At 39.1% G+C, this 21,226-nt stretch overlaps 1 protein-coding gene across 5 annotated transcripts; it reads left to right on the forward strand.

Moving 5' to 3' along the window:
• The first annotated feature begins 5,867 nt into the window (after positions 1-5,867).
• On the forward strand, positions 5,868-19,516 carry LOC117962499 (ectonucleoside triphosphate diphosphohydrolase 4-like). Of its 5 annotated transcripts, none has more exons than XM_059008492.1 (13): positions 5,868-5,975; positions 7,157-7,290; positions 9,090-9,287; positions 10,418-10,623; positions 10,936-11,086; positions 12,342-12,445; positions 12,930-12,989; positions 13,274-13,425; positions 15,137-15,303; positions 15,402-15,726; positions 17,004-17,089; positions 17,508-17,669; positions 18,088-19,516. In XM_059008492.1, the coding sequence occupies exons 2-13, from the start codon at positions 7,283-7,285 to the stop codon at positions 18,314-18,316; spliced, it is 1,848 nt and encodes a 615-aa protein (XP_058864475.1). In that variant the 5' UTR covers positions 5,868-5,975; positions 7,157-7,282; the 3' UTR covers positions 18,317-19,516. The 5 variants fall into 5 exon arrangements, with proteins under 5 accessions (XP_058864475.1, XP_058864477.1, XP_058864476.1 ...); XM_059008494.1 differs by having other exon boundaries at positions 5,870-5,892; XM_059008493.1 differs by having other exon boundaries at positions 5,966-6,062.
• The last annotated feature ends 1,710 nt before the right edge of the window (positions 19,517-21,226 follow it).

The raw sequence follows: 21,226 nt of genomic DNA on the forward strand, positions 1-21,226 counted from the left end.
TCAATCCTAGAGAAAAGAAAATGCATAGAGAAAAAAAAAACGATATAAGAATAGATTTTAGGAATCTCCTTTGTAACCCTGAAAAGATTAAATTAACAGTGGTAATGCAGGCTTTTTTGCGTCGAGGCTAGGTCTAGATACCTGTCAGCACTGCAGATTCAGTCCCCACTCCGGAGTCAGTGATCCAGATTGACAAGACCCCAGGGAGCAATGGGAAAAAGCCCACCCATTGACTGAGACACGGCAGCCAGCAGCTCTGCAAGGAAAACAAGGGGCTTTAACTACTGTGCAAGGCCCGGCCTGCGTAACTGATTTAGATAAACGTTCAATTACTGGTGTTGAAGTGATACGGCTATTAAGCCCGTCTGCATCGCGCTGCTCCTAATTGATAAGGTCCATGAGATTTTACCAAGGGACCAATTCAATTATTCACTGTTTGGCTGTATTGTAATAGGAGACGATGAAATATTAGCACATTACCTTTGTAAAGGTTACATTTCACTGTCTAACTATATGCTTAAAACAACCAATCATGCTTAGACGTATACAGTTATGCTACAAAATGATACCATTTATTATTAAAAATTGTAATAGGTATGACTAGTACATGCATTTGAAATGCTGAGCTTAATAATGGAAATTAATAAATTCAATTAAAGTCTTTACAGAGTGCAATATTTCACAAAAATGGCATAATTAATGCTGAGCTTTCAATTCAAAGCACTTTTGGTTTGTAATAAATGTTATGTCAAGTTACGAATACTTACACACACGTCTTTTTAAAAAAATGATTCTGAAGGATTATGTGTGTAGTTTTATAGTGTGTAGAATTTATAGAATGTAGAATTTATGAATGCTTTTGAATAGTACTTCTTATAAACAATCTCCAATTCCAATTAGGCCATTCCGAGTTCCGGTTTGTATCAATTGCTTTGTCATTTTCCAATATAGAACCATTGTCTTGTAGATGGAACTCTGTTTAATTACTCTCTCGTAATTCCTAAACTAGAAGAGAAGTTTTGGGTTATCTTATATATATATATATATATATATATATATATATATATATATATATATATATATATATATATATATATATATCAACTTCCCAATGTTTCGGTACGTTTAACATACCTTTGTCAAGGGAAAGTGTGCTTGAAAACAAACACTGGAGGTATTTACATGCTTTTGATGCCATGTTAACTATACTCATGTATTTCTATTTAATTCTGTGAATGTTTTATATCGATATAGTGGAAAAAAAACACACATTAAAGAAATTACATTTCAATTGTTTTACTTTTTAACTAAACACTTTGACACAACAAGAATATTAAAAAGCTGTTTAATTTCAAACGAAGGATTTTTTCTTTTCTAGTTTGATCTCACAGAATGAACTGTAGCACAGCTACCAAATTAAAACAGATCCTTTGTCCAATATCTGTTTACCAATAGAAAGTGATCTCTTGTGGTTCAGATTTCATTCTCTTAGTTTTATTTTACTGTCCTGCAACCCTTTCCTTCCCACACAGAGCTATTAGGGAGGAATCTGTCCGACACTTGGCTGCTGGTAACAGGGGTGTTGTCTGTTTGTTTTGTAACTGAGGATGGGGCTGAAGGCTATGACAAACCCCCATCATAAATCAAAGAGCTATCTGAGAAAGCTGCTGGAATAGGCTTGCTTTGTCATGGGCTGTGGTACTCAATAGCTGGTGTGTGTTTTCAGAAAAGACGGAGAGACACAGCAATTTCACATAGTATTGGTCTGCAATGCTTTCTGTATTGTAATCCAAACAGACCGTGCCAATACATACCCCCTTATAAAACAAGCATGTCGCTGTGGCCAAAAGTTTTGCATCACCTAGAATTTTAGGATTGAGACATAATTAAAAAACAATATTATGAATATAATTTAGATCATGTAATCAAAGAAACTACAAAATAATATCGCAAAAGTCTACCAAAAGCCATAATAGTAGTACAGTAGATTTCGAAATGTCACATTGTTATATTTTGTGTGTTTTTCGTTGAGTAAAACTACAACGCGGCGTGTAATTCAATATGTTATCATAACATTGTTCAGCAGGTTTCATTCGGCTTTATGAAGCACAATTAGTTAATTCTACAGGGTGATCTGTACACCCCCTGCCACAGCTGAACATTCAAAACAAGAACTCTTAATACATGCGAAAGTAGATCCACTGGATGCATGTGCACAATGTATGGCAGGGGGCAGAACTTCTATAACAACTTCAGAGCAACCCAGAGACTTCAGAGGTTCCAGGTGCATGTGCTTGTGAAGGGCAGCCTTATTGTCGTTGATCTTCACCCAGCTTGCTTTTACAAGGTAATCGAAAGCAGAAGCAAAGGGGATCTTTCGATGCAGAACAGGCTGAAAAGAAAAAAGAAAAATGCAAATCAAAGTTCAGGATGTGAAATGTGGTACCGGGGTGGGGTAAGTGGGGGAAAGCCCAGCTTTCATGTTTGTAAACACAACAGAAACGTAAGTGGCAGGTCACTGGTGTCAGCATCTCCCCAGCGTAGGTACATATGAAAAGCAGATTGTGATAACACAGCTGTATGGGAATACCAAGAGGAAATGCCCCATCTCTGTAGACCCACTTCCTGCGTGCTTTTATATCTATTCTATCTTATTGTCCCCTGCGAAGGGGATGCAGTAGAGGGATTGTACATGCAAAGTTTACTATAGTGAAGCATAGCAAAGTGTAATAAAGCATCGTGAAAGCATGGCAAAGCATAGGTAAGCATGCTAAAGAATAGTGAGGTATGGTACAGCATATTAAAATATTACGTTTATAAAGCATGCATAAAGTAATGTAACGTGTTACTGCAGCTGGTTACCTGAAGAGCACTGGCTCTGTATGAATGCTGGTGGCTTTCCTGTGCATTTGTATGGGTTCGCTGGAGTTGAGCGCCACCTTGTGATAGTATTTGGTACTGTTTCCAAACAGCCCACAAACCCAGAATAAAAAGTCTACAATGTTATGATCTGGTTTCACAGCCCCCTGATCAGCACTAATCTTGGATTACATTACCTAAGGTAATACTGGATAGTGAAAAATTAGTGCCATTCTGGGTTTGTGAAACCTTAGGTATGAGTTACCATCTGATTTTAGGGTTTTCCCTCAATATAGCCTATGCTGTCTAAAATGAAGTTACTGCATAAAAAACCCTTAAGAAAACTATCCATAATCCAACCTTCACGAGACCTTGTTAATGCCAGAATAATAATAAAGTTATCCATACACACCATGTGCTATATAGCTCCTTGCATTTCTTATTTGCTCATTTAATATTTTCATTGACATACAGCAGCAACACTACCCACTATTTCAGGACTAAACCCCAATGACATCTCAATAAAACCAAAAGCTAGTACATAGCCTTTGGGATTTCCCCTTGACATTATTGCCCTTATAAAAGTGTACTATGGTGCAACATGGTAAAATAAAAACTGTAGCAAATCATCCATAACTTCAAAACAGATCAAAATAAAAGGTCTGCTTGACATATCAGAATATGTCAAGTAGACAAATGTTAAAGTTTCATCTAAAAGTGTAATAAAGTAGTGAAATCACATGTGCTTTTGATAAAGAAAAAAGATATCCACACGGTGTATGATTAACCATTTTATAATCATGGTAACTGGAAATCGGAAGAAACCGGAAATAGTGGTATATACATTATCAAAATACCCAAATATAACCCAAAGTTGCACAGCACAAGTTTTTTTAATATCTAATTTTGCATGACGTTATTTTCTCCATGAAAAGTCGTTATCATACTTCCGGCTACATGCAAACAAAATCGCACGCGACGACTTGAAAGTGTCTTACAACAACAAACCTGAACAGTGACAATACCAGCAGCTACTCCAGGATTCGGAAGAAAGATAGCCTCCACCCCTGTCTTAACTTAAATTACTGCTAGCAACCAACTCCTCTGTCAACAAACAATGGAGTCTCGCTAACACACTACAACCAGGGGGTTGGATATTTTGAATGTGTTTTTGGGAGCTATGCACCCACAGGATGTTTGCACAATGCTAATCCCCAGCAGTGCTTGCTCAGCACTTGTTTGATGGCCCCAGTCATTAAGGAGTGGAACATCAGTGCACTTCACCCAAGTATGTTGCCACCCCTCCCTTCAGCTGTATAGAGTATGTCACAGAGTCCTAGTCACACTCTGAAGTTGTCAGCTGCTCTGACGAATGCAGCCTTTGATTCTTCTAAGCATTACCTGGACACTCAGGTAGAGGTGCAGAAAGACGGGCCACGCTCTTTACCTGGTGCAGAAAGACGGGCCAATGTGAAACTGTACTACATTATTTTAGATTAGGGTTAGGGTTAGGGTGATTTCAAACTTAAGCTCAGTATTCAAATTCTCTCAGCTGACCCGTCACTGAAAAGCCTGGCCCGTCTTTCTGCACCTGTGCCAAAACTAATCATACAGGGTTTAAATAAAACAACAGGGAGAGACCTATTGGCTGTATATAGTGACCATCAAGTGGACATTCATTAGATAGGGTTACTGACATGAAGGAAAGCAGAGAGGGGGACATGTGCATTCTGAAGAGTCCAGCCACACAACCTGTTTCAATCACAAGTGCCATCTGCTTGAACAACTAACATCTGTAGAATGGGATTTTTGAGTGAATGTACCCACTTTTATTGTTTTCAAAAGTATAATACTTTTTTTATTTCAATTTGTGTTGTAAGTATGTTTTGTTTTCCTTGTAAAGTGGTGTTGTTTACACAAGGTATGATTCAGCTTTTTGGTTGCAGAGATGTTCTCAACGTGTATTCAACGTAGAAACCTCTGCAAACATTGCTTTGAGCTCTCCTTATTATCCCAACAGTTTGCATTTGCTTACAGAAAATACTGTGCAGATTTAACACTGCAGAGAGTACCATCACGTTACCTTTACACACGGGCAACTCGTTTTAAATATCCAAAATGAAACCTTATATTAAACCTAATATAAACGTTTGCAGGCGCAATTTGTTAATATTATTATTTATTTCTTAGCAGACACCCTTATCCAGGGCGACTTACAATTGTTACAAGATATCACATTATTTTTACATACAATTACCCATTTATACAGTTGGGTGTTTACTGGAGCAATCTAGGTAAAGTACCTTGCTCAAGGGTACAGCAGCAGTGTCCCCCACCTGGGATTGAACCCACGACCCTCCGGTCAAGAGTCCAGAGCCCTAACCACTACTCCACAGTTTCATATAGTTTAGAAATAAGTTACTATAAACACCATGTTATCAGTATTTTAAAAGTTATTTTTTTAAAAAATTATTATTTATTTATTTATTTATTAGTTGACGCCCTTATCCAGGACGACTTATAGTCGTTACAAAACATCACATCAAATAGAGTAAAGCGTATGTTTCGATTTCTATGTTCAGCATAGCTTCTTATTAATTGGTAGCCTGCACCGTGTATTAGCTTACACGCTAACTACCATTTAAAAGTAAGCAGCTTAAACTACCTTTGGGGAATGTAAACAATCTGAACTGTCAACGATGTCTGCTTAATGCTATTCAAGAGTTGTTAAATGTGGACATTTTTCTTATTTATTTTTGCCTTGTCTTGTAAGTTCAACATTTGCCTAAGCAATGTGGCAAAACATACGACGTTTTTAAAAATAACGGATAGATCTGGTTGATTAAAAAAAAAAAAAGAACATTGATTTAAACTGAGACCTAAACTGGATTAAATCGCAAACTGTTCACGAATTTCAACACCGTGTGTACAATGAATGCAGTGTGGTTTTTTTTTTTTTTCAATCAATAAAGTTTTCTTTGGTGCATGCGCAAACACTCAAGCGTAGAGTTCATCCTGCGCATGCGTTGCCAGGTGTGTGTTTTCGTTTACTTTACTATAGCAACTAAACTAGGTCGAAGACGTGGCAGTTTTCTTAAAATGACATCTGTTGAGAGGTACTTCTAAATATTTTTTTTCTTGTATCATAAAACGAGCTTTGTGTCCTTGCCAGTGTTTTTTTTTGGACCGGACATTGATTGCCAGTAAGTTTTGCTTGTTGTGAACGAGGAAGCGCTATTTTAAGACGCTGTTGTGAAACAGCCCGCTTGTTCGCCATGTTGGCTCCAGGCGCTCTATAGTTTACTAACGACGGGACGCTCCGTGTTGAGCCGCAATGGCGTCAGTTTCAAACGGATAGGCGACAGCGACTATCGCGGTTATCCAATTAGCTTTATCAGTGAGAGCAGGGGGCGGGGGGGTTGGGTGGTTCAAGGTAGGTTGCAGTGGAGGAAGTTTGTCATTTTAAACACCTGAGAGCAGGGTGAAAAGTGACACATCATCAGCGTCAAAGGGACCGGTTCTGTACAGGTGTTCAGGTATGCAAACAGCATAACAGTGGAGCAGTGTGCTCGAGTTACGTTGCAATAATGTATGTACTATATATGTCTCCGTTGCCTGGTCGAAACGCTGTGCCAGTGTGTCACAGTACCGATAGGTTATTATTATCATTTTTTTTAACTTGGAACATTAGTTAACACCGCTGTGCTAGTTGTAAAAATATAAGCTATACCGTTACATGTTGATCATAATTGAGGAATAGTTATTTTCTTAATATCAACAATTCTGGGTAGTGTGTTCGATACAGTATTGTGTCGAAGCCGTAGGCCACCCAGTTGCGGTTTATTATGCATAGTTATATCGCGGTATATTGATTTTAATCGCAGCGAGTACTATAATGCTAACTTCAGTCTAGTACACTTACCGATTGTGATTTTCAAAGAGAGCGGTGGGCGATACCTTTTATTGGAATAACTAAACAATAATTCATCGCAAGCTTTCAAGATCACCGAGGTCTCTTCTTCAGGTGAAAGTAGACGACAGCAATTCATCATATAATCGGATTTCTTGACAGAAATAAAGGAAGCGGCTAATTAAATGTGTTTCTACATCCATTTCCAAGATTTCGTGGACTTTATTCAAATTCACAACTTCAGTCACCACGGTGACAAAACCGTAGCCTTGGGTATGAGTGTCAGTGGAAACACCTTTCAGCTACACCTTGTCCAGGCCGCTCAGCTCAGTTATACATGGGGAAAGGCAGTGGAAATGATGCATTAACGAGCGTGTCTTTCATCAGGTTTCAGGATGGTGTCCATTTGGAGGACCTGTGTTCTCTGTACTGTAAACCGGTGAAGATGCTTTGACAAAACACTTGCTGAACCCTCATTGTATTCCCAGTGCCTTGATCAAAGGAGACAATATCATGGTGAGGTAGGTGGATCTCAATCAATTTATTACCCAGCTTTTACAGGTGAGGGAGGGCAATAAGACTCCCATTGCATAGCAGTTTGATCCAATCCAATGATCTAGTTACCTACACACTCCTAGCAAAACCTGAAATGGGTGAAACTGCTATGCAATATGAGTTATGTTTCCGTCCCTGCAGTTTGACTTGAGTAAATACACTGTAAGGAAACTAAGACTTTTGGGGAACAGCCCAGAAGCTTGATTGATACAAAACTTTGAAGTACAGATACACGTAATTCATTATCTTAACACTAGAAGGACCGGAGATATACTCATAACTAGAAGCCCCGCAGCAGTCTTTCTGACGGCTGTATTCAAAACACTGTAAAGAGTATAACAAAAGGAGAAACCGTCAGATGTAATTTTTTTTTTTTTTTATTGAGTACATCACATAAACATCTGAACAACCAAAGCATATATATATATATATATATATATATATATATATACAGCAATTGGTTTATTATCAGAGTGACTGAACAATGTAGATAGTTAGAAAAAAACATTTTGCAGAAGCGCACAGCTCAAGTTATAAAAAAAGTTTAATTTATTTCTTTTTTTCAACAAAAGGGTATTCCTTTTTCTTGAGTCTAAGGCTGTTCACAATCAAACAGGTAATGCTCTTCTCCACGCCGCCTTTCTGCACAGGGCACAGCTGTCTGAAGTTTTATTTTTATTGCACTTGCCAACCTGGCATTGGCGTTTCTTGCGGCTCTCTCCGGGGTTGACAGCTTCAGCTGTGGAAACACGCTTGGCAGTCTCCCTCTCTTCCAAATGCTTCTTGCGAAGTTCCTGTTCTAACTGTAAAATATATTCTCTCCTTGGTAAATTCTTCTCCGTGCATTCTTTGTAAAGTACCCAGGAGTTGATGGCTGCTAGGTCCAATACATTGTAAAACACCTGAACAGACCACCGTCGGGAGCCAGCTTTCACAGAATACTTCCGTGCCATCTGATCCAAAACATCAACTCCAAATTTTGTTGCGTTGTAAAACTCCACGGTCTCTGGTATTTATTTTCACTAGTCCCGATGCTAATTGTCTGACCAAAGCACCGCAGCTGGCAAGTAGGCGCCAGCCTTTCAAAAGGCTGATTGAAAAACAGTAGACTTTCAGTTATTCACTTAGGCAGAGAGTAGAGACTAATCTAATTACAGCTAAACACATTGCTGACTGGTAAATAAAAATAATAAAGTAGAATACCGTTCTGTATAATCAAAATACAATTGTTTTCTGTGTGGCCGTCAATGTGACTGCTCCCATGGCTTTCAGGTATAATGTAATATATCTCCTTTATTTCTGCAGTCCCGCATTTCATGCTTTGTGAGAATATTTAATCCATACGGACAGAAAGGTACATGAACGCGCAGCCCCATATGTGTTACACGGCTGGAGAAAATTACATTTTGAAACCAAAAACCGCCAAAGTGACTGCCGCGGGGCTTCTAGTGTTAAACCATTATTAAGTTGATCTAAGTACACTGTTTTTTTATTTGGGTATCAAAGTGTGCATGGAATTGACCCATAAGATATCATGTCAATCTATTAAAATGATCTGAAGCGGTCCGCCAGAGTTGAAATAGTAAAGTAGGAACAATCCTGTCCTACTTGCATTTAAAATACATAAATACAGTTAAGAGACACAAACGCTGTTAGTCAAACTTCCCAATTCCTAATGGTTTTAAAACCGCGTCTGTTCTAATGAATGCCTTCGTTTAAGCAAGTTGAGTAGCTGGTAATGATGTTTGTTTCAATTTGTTTTCAGGTGCAGTTTTTCCTGTTTGTTCCCAGCCTCCTGGCACTTCAGCATAGCACCGGTCGGGTTTCCTCGTATTCTCATCACTGCCCTTCGCCAAATAATCGTGATCGGACTTTGCATCGCGCTCCTTGTCCTGCTGTACTTCTTCCTCGTCCTGGGGAGGAGCAAGCAGGGCTGGCTACACAAAGACAAGAAGTTTCAGAGGTAGGCTTTGAGTGTCACGTGCAGGGTAACATTTCAACATGGGCTTGCAAAGTCACCAAGTAACCAGTTTGTTGTGTGTGTGTGTGTGTGTGTGTGTGTGTGTGTGTGTGTATATGTGTATGTATAGGGTTACGACACCTTTTCAATGTGGTTGGTAGTCTCAGTTCATCTCTCTCTTAAGAGAAGCCAGTATCACAAAACCACCACATAATGAAGCACTGTCAATTTCTGCTAGGGAGGGTCGGTGTTTAGGATTACTGAGTTACGTTGAGCTTTGTGCCTTAGCTAGCATACTGCCTGCCTGTCTGTTACCTTTGCTATTGTTAATATGCCTTTTTAAATTGAATGTGAAATACATAAGTGTTGCACACTGCGCCCATGTCAAATGTCTATTGGATTTTTGAAAAGCTTATAATAATGTCTGTTTATAGACAGATTGATTCTGTTTCTTCAGTAATGGCTGCAAATGAGATATCCGGTTAGTATAATACTGTAAGTCCGATTTAAATGCAGAAATCTTGTTTTGCTGGAGAAAGAAAATAGCTTTTTTTTTTTTTTGTGAAAACACCAGATTGGATTTTCTGTCTGTTGTAGCGACAGTTTACAACCATGGGGTCAAGTTTATTCTGCCAAATTCAAAACTACATGCGGTAGAAACGCATAGATTCTGTGGGACGCCAATAACACATGAAAGATTTCAAGAGACACAACAATACACGATCAGTAACAGTATACCATCGATCTCAATAATACAGAACCCCATGTGCTTGATTCGAGCTGGACTCTGGATTTTTTAGTGACTGTGTACTGTAGAGCTATGACCTAGCATCACCCTATAGAAGGTGGTATAAAACCTGCTGAATAATGTTACGTTAACATATTGAATTAAATACCGCTTTGTAGATTCCCATATACTTAACAAAAAACGGACATTTCTAAAATTACATTTCTAAATCTAGCATGAGATACTCTGCTACTATTATGACTTCCTGTAGAACTTTTGCGATAAGTTTGGCAAGTAAGAGATGTCTCAATCCTAAGATTTTAGGTGATGCAAAATGTGTGTCCATAGCTGTACATTATAGAAGCTCCTGCTTCGACTGCAGTCACTCATGTTCCTCTGTTTGCAGGTACCTGGCTCGAGTGACTGATGTTGAAGCAACAGACACCAGCAACCCCTACCTGAACTACGGCATCGTGGTGGACTGTGGCAGCAGTGGCTCCCGAGTGTTTGTGTATTGCTGGCCAAGACACAACGGGAACCCACATGACCTGCTGGACATCAAACAGATGAGGGACAAGAACAGAAAGCCAGTGGTCATGAAAATCAAACCAGGTAAGAGCTCTGGAGTGCAGAGCAGCAGGTCTGCCCAACTCCATGCACGAGGAGTCATGCAGCCTGCGCAGGACTGCGGTATTAGAAACAGCACAGCAGCACTAGAAGCGCAATCGGCAACCGCTTTCCAGTCAATATTAGGAAACATCCGGGGCATTGAGAACACAAAAGTATCTACTCTGGCAGAAGCATAACTGAAAACATGCACGTGCTTATTGGTATGTGTAGTGGACTTGAAGGCTTCACTGAAGGGAGCTGTGTGTAGAAATCACACTTCTGGTTTCCTCCCTTTTTCCTTTTTTTCTTTCCTAGGGATTTCAGAGCTGGCAATCACTCCAGAAAAAGCCAGCGATTATATTTACACCCTCCTGAGCTTCGCGTCTCAACACATCCCCAAGGTGAAGCACAAGGAGACGCCTCTCTACATCCTCTGCACCGCTGGCATGAGAATCCTGCCGGAGAGGTAAAGGGGCTGGGGATTGAGACCCCGGCCCTACAGGCTTTAACATGTTCTTACCAGTAATTACCACATCGTTTGAAAGCCACGATTTCACATCAGGGGTGCATTACAGTGCCATGCAATAATGTTATGTAGAGGATGGATTGCTGGTTAAGTTGGCTGTGACAAATCACAAGTTTGTGCAACTTGCAGTATTCTTTTGAATGTATTCAGGAAAAACTCTTATCGGTTGCTCATATTGAGACAGCACCCTTCAATGAGCACTGACATACTTGCAGATATATACAGCTGTAGCATCACCTAGAATTTTAGGATTGAGATGCAATAAAATATATGAACATACTTTTAGATCTTCTGTTTAACATCATGTAATCAATGATATTGCAAAAGTCTACCAGAAGTCATGATAGTAGTACAGTATTTCATGTTGGATTTTAAAATGTCACATTTTTCAGTTTGCGTCAGTTTTTCATTAAGTATATGTGAAAACTAGAAAGCGGTGTGTAATTCGATATGTTAACGTAACATTATTTAGCAGGTTTCATTTGACTGTATGAAGCAAAATTTGTTAATTCTATATAGAGGTTAATGCAAAACCTTTTGGCCACAGCTATATATGCTTTATTAGCAGCACTTGAGAGATAGTGACCACATTATATATATATATATATATATATATATATATATATATATATGTATATATATGTATATGTATATGTATATATATATATATATATGTGTGTATATATATGTATATATATATGTATATATGTATATATATATGTATATATATATATATATTATATATATATATATATATATATATATATATATGTGTATGTGTGTGTATATATATATATATATATATATATATATATATATATATATATATTATATATATATATATATATATATATATATATATATATATGTATATATAATTTATTTTTTTAAAACGTGTGTTTCTAACATTGAGAAAGCACACTCTAGCATTAGCACTCAGGTGTTTGTTCCTGAATGTGACTGGGTCGATTTGATTATTGCTTTTGGATAAGATGCAGCTGGATTTTATTACAGCATTTTACAGCACTGAGGAATTGCCATGGGTTGCATCCACCACCTATCCTTGGTTATCCCCCCTCAAACTTAGCGGTTGCTGTAAAATCAAGTCCAGCCGTGGCTGTGGGGTACAGGTTGATTGAAAGCGTTTCTGAATGTGGCAGTAAGATGTGTGTGTGTGTCTGGTCTGTGTTCACAGTCAGCAGGAAGCCTTGCTGGAAGATCTCCGCACTGATATCCCAGTGCATTTCGATTTCCTCTTCTCCGACTCGCATGTGGAGGTTATATCCGGCAAGCAAGAGGGTAAGAAACTGTAGCCAGCGCCACTCAATTGGAAGTTTTCTACCGGAAAGTCGGTCAGTGATAAAGAGGTGGATTAAGTTCAGTATATTACTTCTAAATGTTTAGCCATTCTCCAAACTTTTAAACTATATTGATTGCATTTTTTTATTTTGCTTTTTAACTTGAACGGTTTTTATTTTTAGTACATTCTGTATAACCTATTAAATCCAGTTTTGAAATGTTAGTTTTACATTCTCATTGCTTAGATACCAGATTGAGTTTGGTACAATCAGTAAGTGTCGTTTTACATACCCCTGTTAGCACTCATTTTGTACTCTTGCCTAAGGTAACATTAGGTAATGCAAGATTAATGCCAATAAGGGTTTGGGAAATCTTAGGTAAATGTCTAAGTGAAAAAGGTGTGACCATTTGGGTGGGGATCAATGTACAGTATAAGATGGTAACATTTTATAAAATACTAATTCTTTTTTTCCCCACATTATAGGTGTCTATGCATGGATTGGCATTAATTTTGTGCTTGGAAGATTTGATCATATTGAAGATGGTAAATCTTTTAAATTCTATGATTCCTTTAACCGTAGAATAGGGAAATAATTAGGGGCAGTAATACTTTAGGGTTCAAATGGAGAGTGTTAAACATTTCAAGTGTTCACTTTTTTTGTCAACAATATGCAGGTCAAATATGGCCTGAGTGTTTTCATAGTGCTACAGATTCAGTCAATTTCATTTCACATGCATTCTTCCTCATGATTTTACATTCAAGTACATGCTGTAGTCAGTTCTAAAAATGAATCGTGGGCTTATGATAGCTTTTCTGATTCTCCTCAGATGACGCAGTGGTGGAGGTTCAGGTCCCAGGCAGTGAGAACCAGGAGGCTGTGATCCGTAAGCGCACAGCTGGGGTCCTGGACATGGGCGGCGTCTCCACCCAGATCGCGTACGAAGTCCCCAAAACTGTAAGCTTTGCCTCTTCACAGCAGGTTATTATCCAGACATTTTTTTATTTCCTTGTTTTTGGTCAATCCATTTCTTTTAACCCATTGTTTCCCATCCCTCTCGCCTTATACTGGAGTCCCTCGATCCCTCGGCACAGGGACAGTTTCTGAAGGAGAGGGAGGATATTGTGGAGTTCTGATGGCAGCTAAGCAAAGTGCATGCTCTATGTCTGTTGGGTGTGTCGCTTCTTTAATTTTTTAACTTGCCAAGTTCTCTCTTTTTTTTGTGCTTTACTAACACCGCATAAATGTGCGTTTTTTTTTTTTTTTAAGTGTTAAATAATTTCAATATTTTAAAACAGGAGCATAGCTAATGCAGGAAAGTATTGTGTTTCAGTTCTTTGGAAGATGTTCCTTTCAAAAGCGCATTCAGGTTTCAGCACAGTAATGTGTATGTTCTATAGCACAGCAAATATAAATGGGCTCAAATAGCAAATGGATTGAAAAAGAAATGAAACATTGCAAGGAGCACATTGGGAACCACTCAAGCATGAACCTGTAAAACAAACTTAATAAACCCGGAGCTTACACTAGGTCAGATACTAAGAGAAAGACGTATGCAACAGACGTGTGCAGAACGGGCATTCCACAGTTGTGTGTCTGAAACCTTGCAATGCTGTACCAGCTGAAAGCAGAAACTGCAAGTAACATTAAATTCCCTGTAAAGGATATAAATAAGATATATCTGCATGGATAGTACACTTACTGGTCTAATAGTCTGCAGCACAGACACCACTGGATGCCTGAAAGATACCAGACTTCTCTGTCTTTTTTTTTTTTAATGGCGCACCAGTACGCTGTTGCAGACAGAGATTCCGTGGATTTTTCTAATTTTGTCTGAAGGGAATGTCGAGAGCTATGGTGACAAGGGCATTTGCAGCATCTGACAATGAAACGGAATGTCCTGTCTGGTTTTAAAGCATCCCCAACACAGGCAATTTACATTTTTCATATAAAAGGCAGCAGTGTTCCAGACACATGCTACTGTGGTTTTGCCTGTTTTGCTTCAACAGCAGAGATCAGCAAATTGGATGTAAAACCAGTCTATTCAAATGTTGGGCTTAAAGCTATGAAAAGCGTGTGTATCCAGTATAAATGTAGGTTTTTGGAAAAATATGTATTTAATGAGTTATGCCCGTATTTAATATACATCATAAATGTATGTGTAACGTGTTCAATGAAACCAAGGCCTTCAAACCTTAAACGCTGTCCTAATTGCTGAAAATATTTTGGCACCTATAATTTTAGATATGCAGACATTTCCTATACAGCACTCACATTAATTACACTGCTACTTCATGGTCACGTGCTAAGCCATTGCTGTGAGATTGACCTACAGAACAGGAAATAGCTGCAGCAATTTTGTCTACAGTGTAAGTGAAGAGTGGGGCAAATGAGGTACAAGAGGTAAGAAAAGCCATGTGCTGAAGTACCACAGATAAAATCAGTGGTTTTTCATTTCTTATATATATATATATATATATATATAAATATATATATATCTCAGTAACAGGCCTAGCTAATCTCAGACTGTTTTATTCAGAAAGGTAGCATTACAGTCTTCAAAGTTGGCATGCTGCAGTTCTGTGCTGTTCGTGGCGTGCTAATGCTTTTAAAGGAACAATGCAGCATACAGTTACAATGGGGTTAAGAGCTCTTTATTGTATCTCACGCGATGCCCATTGCCCCATCACAGGAAGAAGTGGCAAAAAACTTGCTGGCTGAGTTCAATCTGGGCTGCGACGCTCACCGCACTGAGCACGTGTACCGGGTGTATGTGACCACCTTCCTGGGGTTCGGAGGCAACGCTGCCCGCCAGAGATACGAGGAGAGCATCGTCACCAAGACCGAGCTTGAAAACAGGTAGGCATCCATCCAGCCCCTCACCACCTGTGCTGTTCCTCCTTGTACTGTCCCCAAAGGCACACCCTGTATATAAAATACTGTCTGTTCTTGTGTAGGCTTCTAGGAAAACATACAGGAGAGACGTCCGAGTCCCCTTACTTGGACCCTTGCTTGCCCCTCGATATCGTTGACGAAATCCAGCACAACGGAAAGACTCTGCTGCTCCGTGGCACGGGGGACTTTGATCGCTGTCGGGTTTTGATCCAGCCTTTTATGAACAAGACCAACGAGACCCAGTCCTCCCTGAATGGAGTGTACCAACCCCCCATAGACTACCAGAACAGCGAGTTCTATGGATTCTCCGAGTTCTACTACTGCACTGAAGACGTTCTGCGCATGGGGGGGATTTACAATGTGACAAAGTACACAAATGCTGCTAAGGTAGAGAAGCCACCAAAAAAAAAAAATTCCACATAAGAAAAAAATACTTTATGATTTAATTTTTAATTTCTTACCTGATCAATATCCTAGTATGTATTGTCGTTATTCTTTCTAACCATTTTTTTTCATCACTGTAAAAGCACAACTAATTTCTGCCCCCTCTGAACGGACCGGGGCAGCTGTGAGTTAGTAAATGGGAAAATCTGTAGGTTTTAAAGGAGACAGACATCCATGTTTTGGGTTGTATAAAAGGGACTTGCAGGACTAGTTAGTAAGCCTGGAAATAATGATCTTAGCAGAAATAACGATGGAGAATAATAGAGAACACACACAATGGAATATTTAAACTGGTAAGAAATTAAATATTAAGGACATGTGGATGGCACATAGTATCCCTTTAAAATGGAATCCTGTGCATCACGTTACAAAGTCTGAACCAGTCAAACTCGTCCGTGCTTTAGAGAGATTAGGGCTGAATGGCACGGAGTGTTCAGGCAAGGACTGTGGTCCAGGCCTGGGATCAATTATACCTGAAATTGCAATTCCAATGCTATTTTGTTAAATTACAATTAGTTACAATTGTGCTGCAGTAATTGCAATTATAATTACAATTACACTAAAGTAACATAAACAAGTACACGCATTTAAAGTGCTTACTCTGTTTATTCTAAATAACCGAGCAATAATCTCAGGTACAAATGCAGCAAATGGGGTCATCAAAAGTTGTTGAAAATACAAGAATAACGAGCGAATGACAAATGTGTAATTGAACTGTAATCGATCATTTATATGGTACAATTACGGAAGTGTACCAAGGTTCAATTGTGTTGTAATTGAGATTAATTACGAATTGCACAATTACAATTGAAATTGAATCCAGGTCTGCTCCACTTACTCACACAGCAAAGCCAGATAATTGAAATCAGTGGTGTTTGTCTTTAGCTGTGTGGTCAGTTGCATGGCACATTCTTCTCATACAGGCCTCACCCCTTTAAACCACTCAGGTATGCACATTCCTTAGCACATGCTATTGAGGGGTTCAGAATCTAGGTGATCTGCTTTAGCAGGAGTTATGGCCTCTTATTGGAAGGCTAGATCTTCAAAACCTCTCTTCCAAATGTTTATGAAACTTTGCATGAACATCTGCACCTGGGAGTGTTGTAAAAATGTGTGTCTAATTAAGTTAATAATTAAGTCTGGTTCAAACTGCTTGTAATGGGGGTATTTGTATAACTTTCATGCATTGTTGAAATCCTCAAGATATACTGTTGTTGCAGAGTTACTGCGCCACCAAGTGGACAACGCTGAAAGAGCGGTTCGATCGTGGCCTGTATGCAACGCATGCTGATCTTCACAGACTAAAGTAAGTTCTACACTAGAGATGTTACAGGCTTCGTCAGCAGCATTAATGAGTTAAAGGTCTTAAAGATGACTCTTGTATTTGTGAAGTTTTGTGTTTAGGTGAAACACAGGACCACAAATGACTTGCACATAAAAATTCAAGGATGAAAATAAGACTCCTGCTGCATAGCGGTTTGATCCATTCCTGAGGTTTAATACGACACACCCCCCAAGCTTGTAACCTATACACTGGGGCTAATCAAGCTTCTATTAAAACCTGGAATTGGTGAAACCGACACGAAATGGGAGTCTTATTTTCAATGCTGAAATTCTATAAATATTTTAGCCATGCTTGTATATCTTAAAGGATCAATAACCAAGACTAATAGAGATAAGCTCTGCACAGCTCTTAAGATGTTTTCTATGTTTTTCTGCTCCAGGTACCAGTGTTTTAAATCAGCCTGGATGCATGAGGTTTTCCACGTAGGATTCTCTTTCCCAGAAAACTACAGGAACCTGAAGACTGCTCTGCTGGTCTATGATAAAGAAGTACAGTGGACCCTCGGGGCCATCCTGTACAGAACAAGGTTCCTGCCTCTCAGGTAAAGAAATAACATTCTGAACATAACTCTCCATGGAGCCGCTAGCAGTCCCTGCATTGATTTCAGCTGTTGCCCGTTTGAGTATATGCATTGCTTTTAACCCTCGTCCCCAAAAAGTTACATTCCTTAACCTTTGGGGTGCCAACACACACAGAAAAGAGAGGGAGAGAGGCAATCGGCAGACAAATAACAACATAGACAAAGGCATTAGCCAAAAGTCAAGAACGCTTATTTTTATAATCCAGGGATAACTAAGGATAGGTGGTTGATGCCATCCAGTGCAAAAAAAGCATTTTAGCCTGGGACATTATTCAGAATGTTTCTCCACAGAATTTGAGTGTGCATGTTGAATTTTGAAAAACGTGTGAATATATATAATTTTATTTATTTATTTATTTATTTATTTATTTATTCTTAGGGACATTCAACAAGAGAACTTTAAAGCAAACCATTATCACTGGAGGGGCTTCTCCTTCGTTTACAACCACTATTTATTCCTGGTGTGTTTCCTGGTCGTCCTGCTGTCCATCCTGCTGTACCTGCTGCGTCTGCGCCGGATTCACCGCCGCATGCCGCGCAGCACGTCCTCGTCGGCCCTGTGGATGGAGGAGGGGGGGGCGGCACTTAAGATACCCGGCACGCCGTAACCAGCAGCCTCCAGAAACCACATCCATTCAAGAGCAAACAGGGCTGCGCTGGTCGGCTGCACTCCATGATTCCCGTTTGGATGAAACGCTTGCAGTCGGTACACCTGGGTACATGACCGCTTTTTACCCCTGCAGTGATATGTGTGGCAATGAGATGCACGTTGAGGTTACACAGCGCTGGATTCAGTGGAACTTTTCTTGAGCAATTCCTTCACAAATTTTCTGGCAGCAGGTCATTGTGACATGTTTTTACCTGTAGCAAATACCTCTGGCTCTGTCACACCACACTGGAACAGACCGTGGGTGCTGGTGTGCTTCACATTAACGTGGGCAACGTTTCAGTTAGCCTGTGAATGGGGCTGTTTTAAAATTGTGGTTACATACCAACTTGCATTTAGACTTCCTAGTGTCGATTTTAATGATCTAAATACAGCTCTATCTATCTATCTTTCTATCTATATAAAATGTAGCTGTGGCCAAAAGTTTTGCGTCACCCTGTAGAATTAACAAATTGTGCTTCATAAAGTTGAATGAAACCTTCCCAATAATGTTACGTTAACATATATAATTACAGATCTACATGATTTTCAAAAATGTATTTAATTTTTTTTTTAATTGTCTAAATCCCAAAATTTTAGGTGATGCAAACTTTTTTTTTTTTTTTTTACAACCTCCCTATTAACATCCCTGTACAGTTCAAAGTGGTCTTGAAGATCATTATAAACCTATGTTTCTGTGAACTCCAGTACGTGCATATTTGATGTGTGTTTTTTTTTTTTAAATAGTAAATTGTGAAAAGGTTACGCATTGCATTGGATAAGTGATCAATATCGGACTACTGGACCACCACCACCACACATCATGACTGTGCTGTTAATGATATTGATGACTGATTGTTGTGCTTGGAATGACTCATCTGCTTACTTTTGTTTGTTTGTTTATTTATATTATTATTATTAATAAACTAGATGTAGCTTCGTTTTCTGAAGCACCAGTGTCACTGCTGTAATAATGCACACTTTCTGTTTTTATTTTTTTTTAATAGGTGATGTAACAGACTGCCGTATTTATAAAGAACTGTATTTAAATTAATTTATCATTTGCACAGAAAGGTGTGTCGTCGTTCAAATTGTATTTTTTTTTTCTCTCTCTGAAAATGGAAATGCAGAATTCGACTGTAATAAAAATGCAATTAATGTTTTCGGTTTGGGTTTTCATTTGCGTCGTGTGTCAATTTGAACAGTTTTTTCTGTATTTTGTATTTCTTTATTCAGTTGTGCCCTTGGTGCTTTGTAGGTACAGACCATTGTGCAATGGATCCATTCTGTCATTTATTATCCAATGTTGTGCGCAAGTTTACATCGGATGCATAAGCGATGTTGTGCATCTGGCACTACTTTAAAGAACTCTAAAGTTCCATCTGTTGGTTTCTTCCTAGTTTTACACCCTTTTATATCAGTTTTATTCCTTTCTGAAAATGTGTCTGCTTCTCAATAGATCCCTATGTTGTATATTTAAAAACTAGTAATAAAAGGCACAGATAAATGCACATGCAAGTTTAAAACTTTATGGTTCTTTATTTCTAGTTTTGAAATATTAAGAGGCGTGCGTTTGGTTTTTTTTTGTGTGTTTTTTTTAAAAAGCTGTACAGATTAATAAACCTGTCCGTTACTTCCTCTGCCACAAAACATCGGAACACCCAGTAAGAAATGGAATGTCCATAACTCCTGGCAGCCCAGGCAACAGTTGCTAAGGAAGCTTGGGAGAGTTTAGTAGTGTCAGGCCTGCCTCTATTGTACTTTTGCCGTGAGTGGAACGCCATTAATGAGTTGAAAGCGTACATGAAACCCTGGAGTGAATCAACAGGGGTGGTCCACATTTTAACAACCCATACGGCCCAACTAAACAGATCCCAAACCATTAAAAGACAAGTTCATTATTGTTGCACAGTTGCATCACAAATCCTAAACATTCTGTCCACAGAGGCTCCACAAGCCATGGCTATTCAAGATGAGCTTCTCCACATTAGTCTGGGACTGCACTTCAGATCTACTATCTTCATAGGCAGGTAAGAGAGCAGTTCAGACTCCATGCCTATCTAAATCTTCACTTTTCTTTGTTTAGACTGTTCAGCCAGGGCTAGATTTAGACCGCCTAAACTATTTCACCTGAGAGGAGATATTGTCACAATAATTTAACAAAAATAGAAGTAAGGCTGCTTTTATACAAAGTGGGGGAACAAACCTACTTGTTGCTGCATTGATGCAGGGTGTTGTATTGTGTTATGGCTGATATATTTAGTGGTATCCCAGGGAGTGGGTAGACTAACTCTCTCTCGCTGTTTTTTAGGGGATCCCCTCTCCGTGTACTTGGCTAAGAAGCAGGAGGGGCTCCAGGATTCAGGGAGGAGAGTGGTGAATGGGGTGGGTGCTCAGACGAAGAAGCATATGAGCTATGCAATCCTTTTATTTTTATTCTAAGTGCTTCTATTGAGATAATGTTCTAAGATGCTCAGTTGTGCATTATTTAACTCATAGTAGTTCACCAAGTGATGATATGCTAATAAACAAGTCAAACAGTCCATGCATGTGCGTATCTATCACAGTATTAGCCTGCCGTTTGAGCTCATGTTTATGTGTGTTGTTGAGTATCATGTTTTTTGAGAGAGAAAAAAATACAAAGACTGGCATGGTGTAGCGTTAACGATATTATTCTATAAGACATCCACACAACCTAAATAATGCGCATTTAAGCCACATTCACGTTTTCAAATTGAGACGCTCGTGTGAATAGGGCATTACTATAGCTTCCTACGCCAGGCTCGTCGAGGCAGTGAAAATCCACAGGTGGGGATTACCTGTGTAAACAAACGGCGGTTAATAACCCAGTGAATCTCACCACACTGTCACT

This window comes from Acipenser ruthenus, chromosome 37 (genome assembly GCF_902713425.1).
Source record: "Acipenser ruthenus chromosome 37, fAciRut3.2 maternal haplotype, whole genome shotgun sequence".
In the NCBI taxonomy this organism is placed as follows: domain Eukaryota; kingdom Metazoa; phylum Chordata; class Actinopteri; order Acipenseriformes; family Acipenseridae; genus Acipenser; species Acipenser ruthenus.

Bases quoted from the DNA above. Each gene is read 5' to 3' on its own strand.
- LOC117962499 (XM_059008492.1), top strand. The intron at 10,624-10,935 runs GTAAGAGCTCTG...TTTCTTTCCTAG, and splicing joins GGTCATGAAAATCAAACCAG to GGATTTCAGAGCTGGCAATC. The intron at 11,087-12,341 runs GTAAAGGGGCTG...CTGTGTTCACAG, and splicing joins ATGAGAATCCTGCCGGAGAG to TCAGCAGGAAGCCTTGCTGG.